Source organism: Cololabis saira, chromosome 16 (assembly GCF_033807715.1).
Source record: "Cololabis saira isolate AMF1-May2022 chromosome 16, fColSai1.1, whole genome shotgun sequence".
In the NCBI taxonomy this organism is placed as follows: domain Eukaryota; kingdom Metazoa; phylum Chordata; class Actinopteri; order Beloniformes; family Belonidae; genus Cololabis; species Cololabis saira.
In genome coordinates, this window is record NC_084602.1 from 9,782,461 (window position 1) to 9,804,044 (window position 21,584).

General features: G+C 44.6%; 1 protein-coding gene across 3 annotated transcripts in view; it reads right to left on the minus strand.

The window, feature by feature from the left end:
- Positions 1 to 333: 333 nt before the first annotated feature.
- The window catches only part of LOC133462084 (peroxidasin), a 137,359-nt gene continuing 116,108 nt past the window's right edge, over positions 334 to 21,584 (minus strand). For all 3 annotated transcript variants that reach the window (XM_061743206.1, XM_061743205.1, XM_061743204.1), the window contains 7 exons: positions 20,773 to 21,269; positions 18,299 to 18,433; positions 16,842 to 17,050; positions 4,761 to 4,872; positions 4,548 to 4,680; positions 3,250 to 3,363; positions 334 to 1,797 (listed from right to left, as the gene is read on the minus strand). In XM_061743206.1, the coding sequence (XP_061599190.1) occupies positions 1,657 to 1,797; positions 3,250 to 3,363; positions 4,548 to 4,680; positions 4,761 to 4,872; positions 16,842 to 17,050; positions 18,299 to 18,433; positions 20,773 to 21,269 (1,341 nt within the window). In that variant the 3' untranslated portion in view covers positions 334 to 1,656. The remainder of the gene's footprint in view (positions 1,798 to 3,249; positions 3,364 to 4,547; positions 4,681 to 4,760; positions 4,873 to 16,841; positions 17,051 to 18,298; positions 18,434 to 20,772; positions 21,270 to 21,584) is intronic.

A 21,584-nucleotide genomic window follows, 5' to 3' on the forward strand; every position in this document is an offset into this window, starting at 1 on the left:
AGTGTCTGCTTCTTGATGAAGGTCAACATCTCCACTTTGGTCTCATATGTCTTTAAGACATTGTCCCAGAAGTCTTAAGGACAATGCACCTTCCCCATTGTGGGACAAATGAAAAAAATAACGGTTTCTAATTTGCTGGGACGCCCACTCCTGGCAGTATTGACAGCTGTCTGGAATGCAAATGATTTTAGAAGCTTTTCCATATTAATGTGAAGCAACAATTGCTTCCCTAAGACCTCTGCTGATGTCTTTCTCACTTTCTCACAAACCAGCATCCTTAAATCCTATCAGAAAGTTACTTAGTGTTTCCCAAACATTTAGTTTTCCTTTTGTTTTCATTCATTTTTTTAGAATACAAATAACGGCACTGTGAAAAAGTTATAAGTCGATTGTCCGAGGTTGCATTTGGCCACTACTAACACTGGGTCTGGTCAGATGACTGTAGTTATGTATTAACACACCAAGAAACACAGGATTAAGATAAAGGGCACTAACGTATTTGCATGACTGTGGTGAAGACTTAGAAGGAGTAGAAAGCAACTGTGTGCAGATCGGGGGAACACTGCTGTGGTAATGTTAGCGTGTCGAATACTGAAGCCAGACTGTTACAACATTTACACAAGCTCTTTCCTTTAGTCATTTTAGAAGTTACTGAACCATATTTCTGGCTTCAGAAGTTGAGAAAATACCAAAGTTAAGTCCACAGTTGCACAAATGGAAAAATTCTGCTTTGTGGATGCAAAATGAAGTTTGAATGGTAGCGCAACTGTGCGACGGAGCGCCCCGCGGCGGCGAGCGCCCCGTGGCGGCGAGCGAAGCAGCCCCCACCCCATTCCAACACAGTACGGGCCGGCGGCGAAAGCAAGGGAGTCATCCGTGGACAGAGGAGCAGTAATCAGTAGACATGTTTCTTTTGCATTACAAACATTTTTGTAGGGCTTCACATTATCTTCATATGTAAGCAATTTCATACAAAAAAGGGTAAAAAGAACATTATAACACGATATAAAGCACCATGGATTAAAAGATGAAGCAACGCTACTCGTAAAAACAATCCTCTTAGTTGTGATGCATCATTAAAAGACATATACTTAGTGTATATATGTTGTTTTGCATACAAAGGATAATACTTTGAAGGTTTGTGTTTAGTAAATCGTATTAAAAATTGGGGAAATAGCACCAGTTTTCGGCATCTCTGACCTGAGAAAACTTTGCTGCCGCCCTTCCATCACCTTCCCTTTCCTGCTGGTCGACTGCAGCTGGTCCTGCGTCTCCTCGTGTCGCAGGAGAGCGAGCGTTCGCTCCACTTTCTCCGTGAGCAGGGAAGAGAGCTTTGTCCATCTTCTTCAGATTTCATTCATTCATTGCTACACAAGTAAATCCCTGGAGTGTTTGCTGGCTTGTTTGCCGGGGGGGGAAGGGGGGGATTTCAAACCGAGCCTCGGGCTGCAAACTGAAAGTTAAAACAAAAACCACCCTCCCCTAATTTATATAAAAAAGAAAAAAAAAACAAAGTGTAACAAATCACAAAGTGAGGCGAGGCTGTTGGGTCTATTGAGGTTAACTGTGGCTGTGGATCAGCACACCTTCACGAGTCCCGTCTCATGATGAGTGATGTTCAGACACACGGTTGTCGGTGTTGACCGCTCCAGACGGTTACTGGTGTCGGGGGTCGGAGCTTTTCCTCTCCTCCACGTCCTGCTGGAGGCAGACGGGGCAGCAGGAACCTTTTAGTTTGACGGGTCGCTCGCACTCGGCCGGCGGACACGTCTCCACGAAGCAGGTCACCTGGCCGTCCTGGGGGGACGACAGGGAGGGAGCTGGATTAGACACGGTGAGAGGCCAGGATCGCTCAAGTGAAGGTTAAAGCAGAAAAAACAGCAGGATGAAATGTACAGTACTTATTTCTTTTCTATCCATATAATTCTATTTATGGCACTGTACTTTTTATGCCTTTTTCTGCCTTCAGGACGTCGTTATGCCCAACCTGTTTGTAAGGGTAATCGCTTTTCCAAGTCTTTTATCCCCTCTGCTGTCCGGCTATTAAGTTTATCCTTATGAATTTGTTTGGTATGTGCATTTAGGTACTGTGTACTGTCTAGGAATGATATCATCCAGTGTTTGTATAGACTGTCTTTTAATTAATTAATTAATTTATTGGTATCAGCACTTTTTTAATGCAACAAATTGCAGATTTTTGCACACAGCTGCCAACTTTCTCTCTGTGTGCCCTCTTGAATGTCTTATGTGTTTGTTATGTGTGTGTTTGGGCGCGAGCTGCCTAATCAAATTGCCCTTCAAGGGATAAATAAAGTTGTCTTGAATCTTGAATCAACCCCCCCCAGTTCAAGAGTTCATGATCTTACAATGTTTTTCTGTGGAGCTGAAAGCTTCAGATGTCCCAATTCTGCTCCCTGTGGAACTGATACTCAACAACCATTGGCTCATTAGTGTTTGAGAGGTGGGGCTTACTGATGGATCAGTTCTAAGCCACACATCCACACTTAATCACGCTTAATCAGCTGAGCTCCAGGTAGTTTGCTGAGCGCAGTGCTGCCTCAGTTATACCAGCACCTTCCATGTTCTCCCTGTGCTTGTGTGGATCTTCTCCAGGTGCTCCAGGTCCAGGTCATTTTATTTCATTTTATTTGTTATTTACTGTTTAATTGTGTCTTGCTGCTTTTAATTTTGATGTAAAGCACTTTGAATTACCTTGTGTTGAATTGTGCTATACAAATAAACTTGCCTTGCCTTAATTGACCCTGAGTATGTGGTTGTTTCTCTATGTGATGGATGTGGAACCTGTTGAGGATGTACTAGTCTTTTATCCGGCTCCAGCAGACCTCCCCGTCCCTGAAGAGGACTGAGGCAGGTATAGACTATACTGAGTTTAATAAGTTTTCATTGAGGTCCTAATCCTTGGGGTCCACTAACTATTTCATGCAGCACTGTCAGTGTTTAATTCCTTCTGGCTGCTGGAGGTCTGGGTACAAACAGGGATGGTTGAATATATGTTTCAGTATTTGCAGCCTTGGCTTTCACACTTGCTTCGTAGGAAGGAAAACCACGGTGAAAATGATAAGTCAGTTAAAAGGTTGCTGAGCAAAATACGTGAGCTGAAATCCTGAAGCGCAGAAATGTGACCAGTGCAGGAGGAAAGCCTGTCCACAGACTCCACACGGGGTTGTGAGGGCCCGCCCTCCTCACCGGGGAGCAGTGAGCTGCTGCACCATGTGTGTTTAAACGTACTCTGCATTCACACGTGGAGCACGAGTCCTTTTTCCACTGTTCTCCATCCGCTCGCTCACGCCCCTCCTGGTCAGTGCAGTCAGTCCTGCTGAGACGGGTTTCAAGTCTTCTAATCTGCAAAAACACAGGGACAAAAAGTTAGTAACCGGCTCCCTTCTTCATCTGGACCGCTCTCTTATGGCGCTTTTCCACTAGTACCTACTCAGCCCGACTTGACTCGGTTTGGTTCTTTTCCACCAGGGGTCTAACGTGCCGAGTAGATACTTTTCTGTATCTATTCTGCAGAGGTTCTAAGCGGCTGAGTCGGCTGTATCTGACATCAACACACTACAGGCCACCGATTGGTCGGGGGGTTGGAGTCAGACGTCTGAGTCAGGAGGAGGAAATCAGAGAAAGAGCGACTCGCGGCTTTTTCATTTTATCCGACCAGCAATGGCAGCAGAAGTCTGTTTCATGATCCAACTCTGAGGGTCAGATGTTCATAAACCTGGTGCTGAGGAGAGAATTAAAAAGGGATCTAGAAGGGTGATAAGGAACGACCAGATCTACCAGGAACTCTGTCTCTTCATAGCTGCTCACGGCTCCAGCTGACTTTTCAGCAGCGCAGAGACAAACAAAAAAAAAAAAGCGTCACCACTTGAAGCTTCTCTCACTCTCATTTTTTAACTTTATATCGAACACGAGCGACAGACCCAGCAGCACATCTATCATCTCCTCCAGGTTCTACATCTGCTCAAGGTTTCTTCCCTCCTAAAGGGGAGTTTTTCTTGCCACTGTTTGGTTTAAAGTTTTTCTCCCACTAGGGGAGTTTTTACCTGCCATTGTTTATGTAACAATTGCTCGGGGGTTTATGTTCTGGGTCTCTGGAAAGATCCTAGAGACAACTTCTGTTGTAATAGATGCTATAGAAATAAAATTGAATTGAATTGAATCTTTAGTGTTGTTGTCTTCTTCATTTAGATCACACAATCAAATACGTCACAGCAGCTTCACAACCTCCTACTTCTGCTCCAGGTGCTGAATTGTAGTGGAAAAGAAACCAGACCAAGTGGAGCCGAGCTGAGATGAGATGAGCAGAGCCGAGTAGGTGCTAGTGGAAAAGTGCCATTAGGAAGGAACAGCCATGCTGCCACTTGGTGTGACACCAGGTCCTGTGTTTTCCTCCACAGTTCACCATCAAACGACTGCATCTGCTGCATAGTTTGAGAGCACAGTGGGGTTCCTGGCATGGAACCCTACGTGGCTCCTTCAGGACATTACCAGATGCAAGGATGCAACCAGTCTCCGTGGAAACAAACCTGCTTTCGTAAGCCTGTGATGGTCTTTTGCATGTCGGACACAAAATCCTGGAAATCGCCGATTGAGGGTTCGCTGCTTTTTTTGGGGGTGACGGTAACGTTTGAAAGACTTCCCTGTGCTTCTTTCACAGAGCTGCAAAGACAGATGAAATGACTCGTCAGGGTTTTGGTGGATTTCTACTTTAGAAAAGCGGATGCTGGTTGCTGTGTTACCTCTTCTCGTGGATGCTGTTGTCAGCCTGCTCCTCTTTGTAGCTGTGCTCAGCTGACCTCCGCCCTCTGAAGTGGTACGACAGCGCGTTGAACTGACCTTTGGTTCTGCAGTCTGTTGGACCAAACAAGGCACATCACTAGATAACCGATACAGGAAAACCCAGGGGAAGGAGATTCAGGTCCTTCAACAATCAGCTGCAATAATAAAACGTAAGGAGTTTTATTGTTGTGGCTCACAGATAGATGTTTTAATTCCAAATAATAAAACAGCAAAACCACAAAGACTGGATTCAATCTCAGAGACCTGAAATGGTTGCGGTTTGTGTCTCTGCCTGTTCTTGTGTCTGTCTGTTTTCTCTCTTACAGATTTCAAAAGCTTGTGTGCGCGTTTCCCTGTGCATATATATGTTAAAAAAAAAAAGTGATATATTAAATTGTTATATATTAATATGCATATATATGATTTAGGTTTTTACCAATTTGGTATTAACCATTAATATGTATGCAGACTAAAAAAAAACAAACAAAAAACCCAAAGACAAATGAGCACAAAGAAGAATTGTGTTTCAATCTCTTTTCTTTGTGCACAAACAGAAACATTGCCACCCACAAAGCACATGCAGACATTCAATAGGTGAAATGGGAGATCCTAACTCCTGATGTCACAAACCCTGCCCCTTCAGACAAGCACTGCGTCATGTTTTATGACACCTCTGGAGTTTACCTCAATGATTTTTCGAAGTTCACAGAGCTCCCAAGCATCCTGAACTGCTGCAGTCACGTTAAGGGACTGACAGGAAGTGCAGCACTGATTGGACTTCTGATCAGCCGCTCAGAGATTCAACAGATCATTTATCATCAAATAAAAAATGTCCTTCATTGTGGTTTTCTTTAGCTGCAGCTTCAGCTTCTGCTCTGTCTTAAACTTAAAACTTAAACTTTATTTATTTATATAGCACTTTTCATACAGCTGGATTGCAACACAAAGTGCTTTAAATTAATTAGTAATTAATTAATAAGTAAAAAGAAACAATCTCCCTTGACCCCCCCACTCCCCGTACCCTCATTCATACGACAAACACACACATGCACAGCATACTATTCAGATGCAGACACACCCGGCACCCCCGACCCTTGAGATAAAAATGGAGTATGGCTGAGCACTGATAGACCAGGGGCCTCATTTATAAAGCTTACACACGCACAAAACAGGGCTTGAAAGATGCGCAAGCCACCTTCTACGCAAAGGTTGGGATTTAAATAAAAAGAAACTAACGGAAAAATGTGTGTATCTTTACGCCAACTTTGATCCTAGCGCACAAACATTTTTAAGATATGGGGAACTGGCGACGCAGGCGGTGAGGTGGTGAAATGAAGCCAGATTCATGTCATACTTTTAATAATGTCATCACATATCAGACTTATAATATAATAGCGCTGATCATGTCCCTCTGTGTTTCAAGCACAACGTCAGTCAGGACTCGGCCACTTCCAGGTGTGCCATGCGCTTGGATCGCTCTGGTGCAGCTGCTGCTGCAGCCGCGGTGCAGGACACGCCGTGCCGGTGTCATGCCAAAAAGTGATTGCCTGCCAGAATCTGATTTCTCCCCTGAAAATGGGTCTTTTTACCTGCCAAAAATTTATTGAAGGCCAAATACAGTTAAAGAAAGGTTGTTTCTACCTAAATATGATTTGATCTCATTCTTGAGCTTCATAATCTGAAAATCTGACGTTTTAACGCTATCGCTCAACGGGCTGCTGTGCACGCTCCCGCGGCCAGAAATCAGATTCTGGCTGCCACTCACTCGCTTTATTTTTGTTAGTGATGCCACTACTGTGACCACCAAATAATGTGGTTTTACTGGCCTCCACCTCATCCACAACATCTTGATCTCAGTCTCCGTGAAATTTAGTGGCATGGTGGCTCGACACGTCTCATTCATCCTGACGCGCAGCAGAAACATGCTGCAGGAAGCCGCTGTGCATGCTCAGCAGGCTCATTTATATGGAAATACAGTCATGGAGTACTTTGCATTGCCCATACATGGTAAAAAGTGGGCGTGTAGAGGGCGGGATATGAAGCGAATTCACGTGCGCAACCTTCCAGCTGGACTGTGATTTATAAAGAGAACATTGCGTGCAGATGTGCGTGCACACGGTTTTATAAATCAGGATTTTTTTGTGCGCACGCCATTTTCGGCTTTTGAGCGCACGTACACTTTTAGTGTGAATCCTACGCAGTCTTTTATAAATGAGGCCCCAGATGTTGCTGAAGAAACGACATCTAAAACAAGATTTAATGAGAATGAGCCCAATTTGGTTACCAGTAGAGAACAACATGAGCTACGTTTAGCTGAAATAATATGTGGTATCTGAGCTAAGTTGGGCGTGGTCCATCTGACTTCCAAACCTGTTAATTCAGCACATTTGTTCACTTTTGGACTGTCAAAGTTACTTATCTTATGTCTTAAAAGTGCTTTTGTGACCAACAGTGAGGTTTATTTTCTTTACCGTGACCTGACCAAAACACAGCACCGTGAAGAGTATTAACAGATGTGTCATAATAATGTGGAAGACACGATGGATAAGAGGAGGACTGCATCTCTATCTGACGGGTTAAACACTTCTGCTGAGCTGTGTATCAGCTTTGATTCAGAGGTCAGCCCTGTGTAAAAGAGAAACACTAAAAACCGTGAAACTACAATCTCATACCGACGGGGAGGAATGCTCACTTGGCTACAGCAACACTTGCTGCTGCGTTCGGAGGTCAAGCTAAGCTTGTACTGTGAGCAGTTTTATTGACAATGTTGGCAAAGGAAAACAAAAACGTGTATAAACCATACATGACAGCATTAAGGTTCGGGGGAAGAATGTGGAGCTGACTCGTATTTACTGAGTGCCTCTTGGATGACCCCGTCAATGATTTATGCAAGCTGGTAGTTAAACTTTGCATGCATGTCATAAGGAAAAACCAAGACGATCACTTTACATACCCAAGCTGGTCTGGAAACGGAAATAATTGGCTATTTTGGCATGTTTAGCCAGACCGGTGCACTAAAGGTTTTTCATGTAATAAACTATGTAAGTACATGTAAGGATTCTTTTCAAGTCCAACTGCTTTGGGTTTGTTGACATCAGGGGTTTTCAGCATGAGCGCTTGACAGGGAACAGTCGCTGAGCTGTAGCTGTTTGACACCCCTCTCAAATATTCCCAAGCAACAGAATCGATAAGCACTTCACAAGTCCACATCTCTTCAGGTGTTTCGTCAAGATTGTGCGATTCTCAGATATTAGCTTGATTTTGCCTGCTTTTATACATATTTTATCACTTAGAAATGGGTTGGGAGATCGAAAATTGAGTTTGGTCTCAGAAACTTGGGATTCCATGAAGGGAGTGGAGTTTTTCACTAGAATATGATTTATGATGGCCAAACATCAAAGGGGAGACCAGTTTCAGAGTTGGGTAGACACCAGAGGATCCAAACCCTAGCCCTCAACGGTGTCCCTCAAGGCTCCGTACTTGGTCCCTTCCTCTTCATCGTCCTCTTTGGTCACATCTTATACCACTATGGACTACATTTCCACAGTTATTCAGATGATATATCCACCAAATCCACCCGGCAGCCTTACTCTCCCCCATCACAAACTTTCTGACTAATATCAAAACCTGGAGGGAGAATGACTTCTTTAAACTCAACAGGAACAAAACTGAATTCATCATTGTTGAACCCAAAGCTCTCCTATCGTCTGCCCAGGACTCCTCCCTGCTCATCGAAGCTCATGATGTCACTCCCTCCCACTCGGTGCGCAGCCTTGCCATATTGGACTTCACCATCTCACCACCTCCACCATCAAATCCCACATCACCAGGACATCATTCTTCCATCTCTGGAAAATCGTCCATCTTTGTCCCTCCCTTTCTCTCCACTGCAGAAATATTCATTCATTCTGTCATGGGGGCACGGTGGCGCAGCAGGTAGTGCAGCCAACTCACAGCAAGAAGGTCCTGAGTTAGATTCCCGCCGGGGACACTGTGGGCGCTGAAGTGCGTGCTAAGTTCCCCCATGACTTCAGTGCCCACACCCTGGGTGGGGTTGGTGAAAGGTTTTCCCCGTGTTCCCTTGGTAGCTAATGTGAGCTATCCTCACAAAAACATGCAGCAGTTCTGGATTATACATGCCCCCTCTGGCCGGAATAACGTGATCCTTCCACGCGCTACGTCTGGCCAGAGAAACCCCACCCTGTCTGGTGAAAACTCCTCACTCCACTCCTCAGGATAAGAAGGAGACCTGAGCTCAGTGTAAGCCCTCCCGGGGTTGGTGGAGGCACAGCACATAAGACATTCAGACACGCTACAGACCTTGAAATGATTACTGAAAACCAATGACCAGTGATTTTTGGATGTATTGGAGAAGCTCCAATACATCCAAAACTCTGCAGCTAGGATCCCGATGAGAGTGCGGAAACACGACCAATTCACCCCCATTCTTCACTCATTCTACTGGCTTCCTGTCAGTGTCCATGGAAATGTTCCCCGACTACCTCAAAGAACTCCTCTTCCCACAACCCACTCCCTCTGCTCTTCCCAAACTAACTGCCTCCATGTTCCCAGGACCAGACTCTGCACCCATGGGTGACGGGGCCTTAGTGTCGCTGCCCCACGTCTCTGGAATGCCCTCCCTGACAACCTGAGGGCCCCACAAACTACGGACAATTTTAAAAGAGGACTAAAAACCTTTCTTTTTTAGTCACCGACAGTTGCTTAGTCAGTGGTCCGACCAATCAGAGCATCGGACATGTTGATGTGGTCAGAGCGACAGAACGAGTCAACGGGAGCACATTAAGAAAGTGTGTAACTCTGCTAAATATGGCTTGGCAAACAAGGAACTCATTGACTGACAGTGCAGCAATAATGTTTTTCCATTCAATGATCCTATCACACATTGACTATTGCCTAGCTAGCTGGTCATTAGCATGTTCCACAGCATTCAAGCCGATTGAATCCCTTTATAAAAAAGGACTAAAAATCTTACACAAAAAACCACATTCAGTGTTGTGCGATTTTTAATTGTTGTTGAGTTTGTGTGTCATGTAATGTTGCTTGTATCTTTTTACTGAGTCTTGCAGGGAAACTGCCAATTCAAATAAGCCTTTTGGCTATGATTGGGGATATTTACATTTTAAAATGTTTATCAATGTACAATGTCCATTTGCACAAAATGAAGTGAAATGAAGTGAAACTAATGAAATGAAATGAGTTTGAGTTGAGCAGAAGAGTAAATTCAACTTTTGCTGTAGCCTGACACAGCAAACACATCTAGCTGGCATAAAAAAAACATTTGAATGTCGCCGCTCTGTCGTCATTTTGGACGTCATAATCCCCCCCAGAGGCTCCCTCTGACTGACTTGTTTGGCTCACTATTTCTTTTGGGCATAATTAATGACTTCCAACGGATGGTGGCTAGATGTTCCTGCAAAGACAGTTTGAATTTGCTAGCAGTTCATCTCGATGTCTAGGCTACAACACCCACCTACTCAAACCCACATTCCTGTAGTCTCTAACTACTCATTTTATTTCCTTTTGTTAATTCTTCCTTGGTTTTATGTAGTTTGCTGTATTGTTAAACGTCTTTGAGTGTCCTGAAAAGCCCTGCTGTGTTATCATTCTTGGTGTTTTTCTCCTGCTGCCTCAGTGAGCTTGGTTTTGTTGAAATGGAAATGGTCTTTATGAGGTCTTTTCCTGTTTCTATGGTGTGCTGCACGTGTTCCTATATATGGTATTGTGCTTGGTATGACTAAAAATAGCTTTAATGATCCATTTCATCTCCCCCTGGTGCTGATTGGGAAGGGATTAAAAAAACAGCACATAATGCCATCGTAGACCCTGAAAAATGAGCCACTAGAAGTGTGTGGGGGTGTAAGTATTTGCAGAAACCAGCTCCTTTATTTGCATTTTCCTTCTTTATTTACATTTTTGGGCTGCAACATCTGGGTAGAGGGTGATATTACCCAATGGGAGTAAAACTGTAACCGATGCTGAAGAACTTGATGTTCTCTCCCTTTACTGAACTCACTACCTGTGTGTGCATGCCTGCAAAAACACACCTTCTGCATCCAGTGTGCTTTCTAGTGGCTCTCCAAGCATTTTGGTGTCGTTCATAAGCATGACTCTAACTGTCTTTGATTGCACCTGTGTTGATGAAGCAAGTTTGGAGCAGTTGTTCCGAAACAGGGAGGAGTGTTTCCCCCCTAAAGGTCGATTCGTTTGGTACATGTGAACACAGCAATCGGATGCGGGACGAAACAAGCGAGCCAAGATCGTCTAGGAGAGGTGGTCTCGGCTCGCTTCCTTTCCGGACCTGGAGCGGTTCGTTTGGAGTGAGAACATAATCCACACAGCACACAGACACACACAGAAACAAACTAGCCACACTCGCTTACGATGCTCCATAGTTGTCGTTTTTTCCGGGGTACAGAAGAGGAAACTCCTTCCACGTTCATTTCTGACGAACAAACTCAAAATCTTAACAAGAATATTTGTCTTATTTCTAGTTAAAATGTCTCATTTTTAGTCAAAAAAATCTCATTACACTTAAAACAAGACTCATCACTGGAAAAAAAAAATAAAAAATTTCACCTGTTTCAAGTAGATTTTCACTTAAAATAAGTAGAAAAATCTGTCATTGGAACAAGATTTTTTTGCTTGTAATGAGAAGATAAATCTTTTTCTACTTATTTCAAGTGAAAATTTACTTGAAACAGGTGAAAATTGTCAAATAACAAGTTATTTTTCTAGTAATGACTCTTGTTTTAAGTGTAATGAGATTTTTTGACTAAAAATGAAACATTTTAATAGGGGTGTAACGATACACTAATGTCACGATACGGTACGATACACGATATTGAGGTCACGATAACGATACGATATTATAGCAGTATTTTTATAACTGTTTAAGTTTTAAAGAGAAAGCCAGGCCAACCATTTTCCACAAACTGAACTAAAAGTAAATGTCAGGTTTGCATTATGCATCTTCAGTTACAGTTCAGTTACAATAAAAATATTTTGCCACAAACTGAATAGTTTCTCTCATGTATGATTTGACTTTTTTCTTTTCCAGAAATGTAACAACTAAAATGAAATAAATAAATAAAAGTAAATAATTACATACAATTTTACATCATAAAAAAGATTGATTCATGCTCACCTTATAAGTGTAAGAGGAGATTTATTTTTGTTAAGAAGGTTATTTTGGTAATTCAGGGTTCATTATTTTATAAATCTATTCTTTATATTCTGATGTAAATCAGGGACTATAATGACACTAGTCAGTTTATCTGTAGTGATTAGTCTGTTTTAGATTGGGCGGAGTGATACGCCACAGTACGGCACTAGGTGCTGTGTTGATGTTCTAAAATCCTACACTGTTGAGTGGACATTAAAGTACACTGGAACTCGGAAGTGTTTATCCTACTCACCACCCGAAAAAGGTTTAATTTAATAAGGTAAGGCTTAACTCTACACCAGCCTTAAAAGTTCAGAGCTCAAAACCCTGCTAGAGTCCCGTGATCGGGACCGCAAAAAGGTACTAGTTTCTTCTGAGCGGAGGAAGATTTTGGTCCGTGGGTCGAGACGCGGTCGGCACGCGCGGTCGGATGCGCGGTCGGATGCGCGTTTCTAGTCAACACAATGGATTAATAATAATCCAATATCGCGATACACTTTGTTATATTGTTACACCCCTACATTTTAACTAGAAATAGGACAAATATTCCTGGTAAGATTTTGAGTTCTTGCAGTGAGAACAGTTGGTTCGCGCATGGCATTTGTTAACAGCTTTGAACCGCTACAGACGGTTGCCTTGTGAACACAAACGCCACAAACGAAACAACTGTATCGATTTAGCCCCTGAATCGGAACAAAACAAACGAGCCACAGGTCTGAAAGCACCCTTAGTCTTCAGATACTTAAATCAAAGGTCATTTGACTTTTTTGTTCTTGTGCTTGCAAACACTTAAGCTTCCACAGAAGGCCTTTCCTCACCACTGTTCAAGAACCAAGAAATAAAACCTTTACTTTCTAAACCCGAGTGTTTAGTGTCTGTTCTAAGTGGGGGCGTCCTGCCTCGTTCTTAATCTTCATCTTTTGCATAAAATCCAACACTGCACCATTATCCGATGGGCTTATGTGGAGGTGTGTGCAGGTGTGGACAGGTTCATTCCTGCTCTCAAACATTTGAGTTCTGGGGTTTCTTCTGGCAATGTCTGCCGTGACCTTTCTGCTTCTTTCCTTACACAGCAGTTTAGGTTTAAATGCTGCATTTCCTGCGTACACATTCCACTCACTAAGTGACATCTGAACAAAAGGGAATGCTCTCTGGCAAACAGAAGCCAGAAGAAAGCCGTGTTCCTTTTTAAAGGGGTATTTAAATTCCCTAAGCATGTAAAAGGTGATTGTTGTGAAAACAGGCTACTTTTTAAAGAGATTTTATCAAAGGGAAACAAAGATTATGGCTTTGGTTTTAAAAACAAGATCCCACACTGGACTGGTTTACTTCATCTTTCATCATTAAGCCTAAGACGTTTGTTTTAAAAGATATCAGATGAGGAATAGAGTGCCTGAGAGGTTCTAGTCCTGCACACAGCTGGGATGTCTCATCCCACTAACATCAGAAATATCCAGAGATGGAGGCTGTTAAATCATCATGATGATTGTTTTTAAGCTTTAGCTAATGCTCGATTTAATTGTTTCTCATTTATATCCGCTTTTGAAATAAACAGACACACATGTTCAGCAGGAAACCAGTTTCCTCACGATTTAAAAGGAAATGTGTCTCCTTCTATTCTCCATGTCTGACGGTGCAGCTAAGGGAACCTTTACTGCTTTAAGTAAGTTAGGATTACCATTTTAAATAGCAAAATGTCATAAAATGAGATAGAAGATGTTTCTATTTTCCATTCCAGTGCAGTTTGGGGGTTTCCTTGCTCTCACAGGCCTCAGTGTCACACATGTGGTTAACAGGACTGATAATCAGGACTTTTTTATTAAGACCACTGTTGTGCTTTTATAGTTCCTGTTTTATTTTGAAGCCCGTGTCTTCGTGTTTCAGTTCTGGGTTGAACTTCCTGCTTCCCCATCTGCCCTGATTGTCTGCACCTGTGTCTCGTTAACCCTTCTGTATATCTGGTCTTGTCTTTCCCCTGCTCCCTGCTGTTCTGTACTGTTTGTTTTCTCTGTGTTTTCAGCTCAGGTTTTTGTAGTTTTTGATTCTTGTTTAAGCTCTGTTTTTTTTATCCTGCTCAGCAGCGTTTTGGTTTTGTTTTAGTTAAGTAAAATCCAATTTTTTGCCTCCTGCTCTCCTACATCTGGGTCCGACTCCAAGCGCCATTCCTAACAGAACGGACCAGCTGCGAGCAAGGGAAAGACAAGACCAGATATACAGAAGTTTTAACGAGACACAGGTGCAGACAATCATGGCAGATGGGAACCAGGAAGTTCAACCCAGAACTCAAACACAAAGACACAGGCTTCAAAATAAAACAGGAACTATCAAACCATAACAACCACTCCAATACCGTCAACATTGTTGTCCTTAAAGGGGACCTATTATGAAAAACAGGTTTTTTCTTGCTTTAACATGTATAAAGTGGTCTCCCCTCAGCCTGCCAACTCAGAGAAGGAGGAAAGCAACCAAATTCTGCATTGTCTGTACAGCCGCCCGGATGAGCCATCCAGTGTGATGTGGATCTACGAGCCGTTCAGATTCTGCTCCCGTCGTTACGTAACCAAAATGCAAACCACGCCCACAACTATAAAACCATGTAACTGCGTGTGAGCGTCCGACTATCGTAGCACTGCGTGACATCGGACGCTCTCTGTCCATCTCCCTCCAGCAGCTGCCACTTTATTGAGGTTTTTGTAGTGAAATGAGGAGGAATCATAGAGATAACTTCTCATTTCAACTAACTGGATCAGCCGTTCCTCATCGGTGACTGTTTCCTACAGCGCTCGCTTCAACGCGAGCGACAGGAAGAAAATAGAAGCAGGGCGTCCGACAAATGTTCAGCTCAAAACGGCGCGCTGCGCAGCGATGCACAGCGCTGCATCGCTGCGGCCAGTTAGGACAGTCCAATAGAAAATAAAGCAATGGAATTGATTTTGTCGCTGACGCTCGCTCGCATCGCATGCATGACACGGTGTAAAGGCTGATTTATGGTTCCGCGTTACACCAACGCAGACCCTACGCCGTACCCTACGGCATAGGGTCTGCATCGATTTAAAGCAGAACCATAATTCAGGCTTGACTCCGCCGGCCGGAGCTTCCGCCATTTTATCATAGCGGTGTATCGCGTTGTAGCACAGCGAGTGCTACGGGGCCGACCGACAGGACAGAGGACACAGGTTTCAGTGCAGGAACGTTTATTTTCTCCAGACACACCCAAGACACACGTGCAGAACCTTCTCCCAGCAGCAGCAGCCCCTTTCTGCTGTGCAGCCATGACTTATCAAGCCAGGCAGGGTGGATTGGTTGATTGGGGCCACCTGTGCCCCAATCAACCTGAGTGGCTGCAGCTCCTCCACCCTGCCACACACCCCCATCGCCAACCTCAGGCCGGGGACCATCCGGCCGAGCCAACTCCCCCCCCGCCCCCCTCGGAGCGGGAGAGGAAGCCAGGAACCGCAGACTGCGCCTCCGGGCCTTCCCGGTTTGGCCGGCTGACGAGGCCGGTTGGGAGGTCGCCCTCGGCGACGGGCCGACCACAGAGACCGGTCGGGAGGTCGCCCTCGGCGACGGGCCGACCACAGAGACCGGTCGGGAGGTCGCCCTCGGCGACGGGCCGACCACAGAGACCGGTCGGGAGGTCGTCCTCGGCGACGGGCCGACCGCCGAGAACGCCGCTCTCGGGACTGGGCCCAGGGTGGCCTCGGGCCAGATGGCATCTGCGGCGCGTCCAGGACCACCCCCTCCCCGACGCAGCACTGCTCCAGCCGTTGGTCCGCCTCTGGAGCTTGCACGTCCAGGACCGCCCCGGCGACCGACGTCTCCGCCTCCAGGATCTCCGCCTCCAGGATCTCCGCCTCCAGGATCGCCGCCTCCCCCAGGACCGCCGCCTCCCCCAGGACCGCCGCCTCCCCCAGGACCGCCTCCTCCAGGACCGCCTCCTCCAGGACAGCCTCCTCCAGGACAGCCTCCTCCAGGACAGCCTCCTCCAGGACCGGCGCCTCCAGGACCGGCGCCTCCAGGACCGCCGAGGGCCTCCCTAGACGGTCCCGCGCCGCTCGCCTCACATACGGGCACGTGAAGGAAAAGGAGTCGTCCTCCGAGGACCGCCCTGGACAGTCCAGCACCCCTCGCCGCACGTCCGGGTAGCTGAAGGTGAAGGGGCGGTCCTCTGCGAGCAGAGTAGGCGGGCGACCCCACCCTGCCGGCTGCTGCGCTGCCAGCGTCTCCAGCGCTGCAGTCTGCCGCTCCGCCTGGCTCCGGATCAGGGCCGCCAGGTCTGCCAGTTTCTGTGCCAGTGCCTCCATCCTGTCGGGCCCCACGTTGGGCTCCAGTGTAGCACAGCGAGTGCTACGGGGCCGACCGACAGGACAGAGGACACAGGTTTCAGTGCAGGAACGTTTATTTTCTCCAGACACACCCAAGACACACGTGCAGAACCTTCTCCCAGCAGCAGCAGCCCCTTTCTGCTGTGCAGCCATGACTTATCAAGCCAGGCAGGGTGGATTGGTTGATTGGGGCCACCTGTGCCCCAATCAACCTGAGTGGCTGCAGCTCCTCCACCCTGCCACACGCGTCATTCAGGCAGCCAATCAGCACAGAGCCTCATTATCATAGCCCCGCCCACTCAGAATCCCGCATAGAGAATGAGGTTCGAATAGGTAAAGATAAAGACATGGCCCAGAGGCTGAATTTCTAATTTATGTAGAAAAAACAATTAAAAGCTTGTTTTTAAGACATTCAAGACCTGTTTAAAATAGACATTAAATGCCATAATAGGTCCCCTTTAAGTTACTTTCTATGGACAAAGGAAATGTTTGCACCTTTTTCTAAACTGTTTAGTTTAGAAAAGGGGTCTTACCCTCGCAGCAGTCCTGCCACATGCGCAGGTCCAGCTGCGGGATGTCGCTGCAGCTGCCGTAGCCGTGCGGCAGCTCGGCCACGGAGAACACGTCCTGCTGGACGCGGGTGATGTTGTCGCCGTTGTCACACAGCACGCGGGCCAGAGACGCCTGCTTCAGCTGGGTCAGCTGGGCGGGGGTGAACACGCCCGGGTTTTCATACCAGAACCTGAGCAGGACGGGAAATGAGAGTGGAGAGATTTCAGCGTTCTCGCTTTCATGTGAACGATTCTGCTTTTCCTGTCTGATCTAATCATCTCATAAAAATACTGCTAAACGGCCTCTTTTAGAATCGCCTAAAATAACAGGAAGGGAAACCACGAGACTCCTGTTTGGGTCGTTAACTCCGCTGCTCTGCTAGGAGCAGTGTTGAGTGGATGCACGCTGCATTGTCCTGGAGAAAAGTTGACCAAAGGCTGGCGTGGAGCCTGGTAACATTTTGTTTTAACATCTGGAATATTGGTAAACCTAATCTATTTGTCATCACATCTAAAACCCAGCAATACTCAGGATGGCTATGCAACCAGATCTCTTCCTCTCTAAGAACCAATGCACTAAAGAGGCTACGATGTAGAGAGCAGTAACATATTGGAATAAGCTTCCACCACATTTAACCATGATAAACAATAAAGCTAGATTAAAAAAAATAAATTAAGAAAAGCAGTACAGCAAGGAAGTCAGTTTTAGTTGTTTTATTCTGAAATTTGGTTTATTCTGCACTGCAAAAACTCAAAATCTTAACAAGAATATTTGTCTTATTTCTAGTTAAAATGTCTCATTTTTAGTCAAAAAAATCTCATTACACTTAAAACAAGACTCATCACTGGAAACAAACAACAATTTTCACCTGTTTAAAAGTAGATTTTCACTTAAAATAAGTAGAAAAATCTGTCAGTGGAACAAGATTTTTTTTGCTTGTAATGAGAAGATAAATCTTGTCCCACTGGTAGATTTTCCAACTTATTTCAAGTGAAAATTTCTTTGAAACAGGTGAAAATTGTCAAATAACAAGTTATTTTTCTGGTAATGACTCTTGTTTTAATTGTAATGAGATTTTTTGACTAAAAATGAGACATTTTAACTAGAAATAAGACAGATATTCCTGGTTCTTGAGTTTTTGCAGTGTGAAATTCTGGGTGTGCAAAATGAAATATTTTTGTTGTTTGGTTCTGGCTGGTTTCAACAATTTAAGGGTTGAATTCCAATACATCTCAGATCATTTTTGTTTAGATTTAGTTATGTTTTAATTGTAAGGATTGTATTTTATTGTTTTATGTGTGCAATGTTGGACCCCAGGAAGAATAGTCTTCACTGCAGTGAGGACCAATGGGGATCCGTAATAAATAAATAACTAAATAAACTGGGTGGTGGAGTTCTTCCATGTGCTTCAGCTGAGACTGGTGTGAGGGGCGTGTACCTGTCGCCGTCGCGCAGGCGTCTGAACTGCATGGCCAGCAGACACATGAGGGTGGGGCCCAGCCGGCTGCCAGGAACCAGGTCTTCAGCCATCAGCGCCGGGAACAGGTCCACGTTCAGCGGTGTGCCGTACAGCCTAGCAGGCATGAAAACAGGTCAGTAAAACCACAAATAAAACACTGCACAAAGCTGCTCAGGAGTCTGCTTTATTTCAGCACTGTGCACTTCTACGCTGCCTAAAATGTGAATAGGATCTAATGAAATGCAAATATTATAAACCCATATTTAATTCACAATAGAAATTATGAAATACACTATATCACAAATTGAAAAAGAGTCAATTTAACATCTTTAAAAAAAAGATTATTTTGTATTTGATGGCAGCAACAAGTCTCAAACTCTTAACAACAGCTCATATCTGTCTGGACACCGAGTCCCTTCTTGTCTGGACTGGAGTTGCTCCACAGTCCCGGGTCTTTGTCGTTTTAGTCCCCTGATGCTCCAAATGTTTTCAGATGCTGAAAGGTCTGGACTGCAGTCGGACCCGCTCAACAGCCTGACTGCTTCTTTAATGGATGTGGTTTGGCATTGTTTTGCTGAAAGATGCAACACCTTCCCTTAAGGATAGAGTTTAAAATCTTACTGCTGGTCTACAAAGACCTGAATGGTCTTGTACCAAAATCCATGCTGGATCTGTTAGTTCCTATGAAGCTCCCAGACCCCTGAGGTTCATCTGGATCTGGTTTGTTGTGGTTCCAGAACCAGAACAAAGCAAGGTGAGGCAGCGTTCAGTTATTCTGCTCCTCACCGGTGGAACAAACTTCCTGTAGACCTGAGGTCTGCTCTAACTGTAGATCCTTTAAATCAGGACTAAAAACATTACTGTTTACTGATTAGATTATTTAGATTAGATACTTTATTAATCCTTTGCAGGAAATTCATGGGTTACAGCAGCATCCGTGCGTTTTTCATACTGTACATGCATTCAACACACTTAATTAAAGCGACACTACGTAACTTTTCCACCTTAATATAATATTTCCAGAGTCATTGTGATGGTACATCAACTTCCAACAGGTTTAATGAACCTCTGTCATGGTCTGAGGGGTCTGTATCGCCTTCACTGGCACTATGTAACTTTGAGGAGCATGGTAGGAACCCTTCCACACTACTGGTAAAGCACTACCGCTTTTGTCCAAAGGAGCCGCCAAACTCAACAAAAGCTGAAAGTTACGTTGTGCTGCTTTAACAGCAACCAAAATAAAAACAGATCCAATAAAAAACAGATCACTTAAAATTAAAATTAAAATGCTGGGGTGCTAAAGTGCTGAGTAGTAAAGTGCTGGAGTATTGCACATAGGAAAGTTATTGCACATTACGTCAGATAGTCCAGAGGACGCGGCGTCCGTGTGGCGTAGGGGCCAGATTGACTTTGTTTTCTATATTTTGATAAATATATTTATTTACTTCATTTTTTTATATAAACATTACTACTATTGATTATGTATCAAGATAACATTTGTATTAGTCAGGGGTTACATCCCTTCAGGACACAGGAGGCAGCTCCACCTTTTCTAAACGTAGCTCATTGTTAATAATAATGTCTTGGAGTTTTAGTAAATTCAGAAACTGAAGGCCAGAAACACTTGAACTGAAAAGTAGGCTTGTTTTCAGTCACGTACAGTATGTCTTATTTGCACTTTGAAAGAATGAATTCCAGTTTGGGAGGATACTGGATGGTGCAACCGGACTCAGAAACTACCCACGTCACCACATGGCGCCTACTTATGGTTTCCAAATCAAAATTTTTAATTTGGATTAATCTGACCACAGAACCATTTTTTTTACTTTGCCTCAGTTAATTAATGATGCCACTACACGCTTTTCCAGTGCATGTCCCATCCCGATGTGTTGCTGCCATTTAATTCAAAATGAGAGTTCAACAGTTCATTAACCTCAGTCTCTTAAAGCTGCTTAAATGAAATGGGGAATTGTGCTGCCTGGTCGTCACCTTTTGGTGTCACTACACTGCAAAAACTCAAAATCTTAACAAGAATATTTGTCTTATTTCTAGTTAAAATGTCTCATTGTTAGTAAAAAAATCTCATTACGCTTAAAACGAGACTCATCAAAAACAACAATTTTCACCTGTTTCAAGTAGATTTTCACTTGAAATAAGTAGAAAAATCTGCCAGTGGAACAATATTTTTTTGCTTGTAATGAGAAGATAAATCTTGTTCCACTGGCAGATTTTTCTACTTATTTCAAGTGTAAATTTACTTGAAAAGGGTGAAAATAGTCAAATAACGAGTTATTTTTCTGGTAATGACTCTTGTTTTAAGTGTAATGAGATTTTTTGACAAAAAATTAGACATTTTAACTAGAAATAAGACAAATATTTCTGGTAAGATTTTGAGTTTTGGCAGTGTAAGACTAAACCAGCTCTTCAGACGTCATGACATTTTGCGGAATTACCTCTGTAGTTTATCTCTGACTTCTGGGTTCTTTATTTCGTTCCTCAGATCTTCGAAGGAGTGAGCCGAGGTCAGGTTGCAGAAGGTCCGGTAGTCGTTGTAGGGCGGTATCCCGTGGTCCCTCCCCCTCTGGATGTTCATGGCGGCCAGGTCCAGAGCCACGGCGTGGGCCATGGAGAACAGCCTCTCCGTCAGCTCCGTGTTCAGGAGCTGCGTGGAAACACGCATTTTACCCGCCACGCCGAAGAGCCCCCGCAGGAGCGGGTCGATGCCGCCCTCGTTCACGATCCGGAACGGGGAGAAGAAGGCTCGGTGCAGGGAGATGTGTCCCTGAGGGATGGGCTCGAAGTTCTCGTTCAGCCTGTAGAGTATGGGGTTAATGAGGGTGTGTCCGAAGCGGAACGCCGCCGTGGCGAACGCGTTGAAGATGGCGGCGTTGACGTTGGGGTCATAGCCGGCGTACGGTCCCATCATCTTGATGCCCGCGTCACCTAGAACCTGGGAGGAGAGACTTCTTATCACCATCGTCAATACCTGATAATACGCACAGATATTACAAAAGACCAGTGTTGGGAATAACAGCGTTAAAATTTGCGGCGTTACATGTCTATATATCTCCATATACCCAGTACTGGAGTTGAGGGGGGATGAGGGGGGATGGCATCCCCCCCTGAAATAAAAACGGTCCAAATCATCCCCCCTGTAAAACTGACATCCCCCCTTTCCATCCCTTATGTCATTTCATCAATGAATGTGGTTTTACTGCTATTTCAACATTTAGAGTCATCACCAGAAAAAAAACACCAGAAAAAT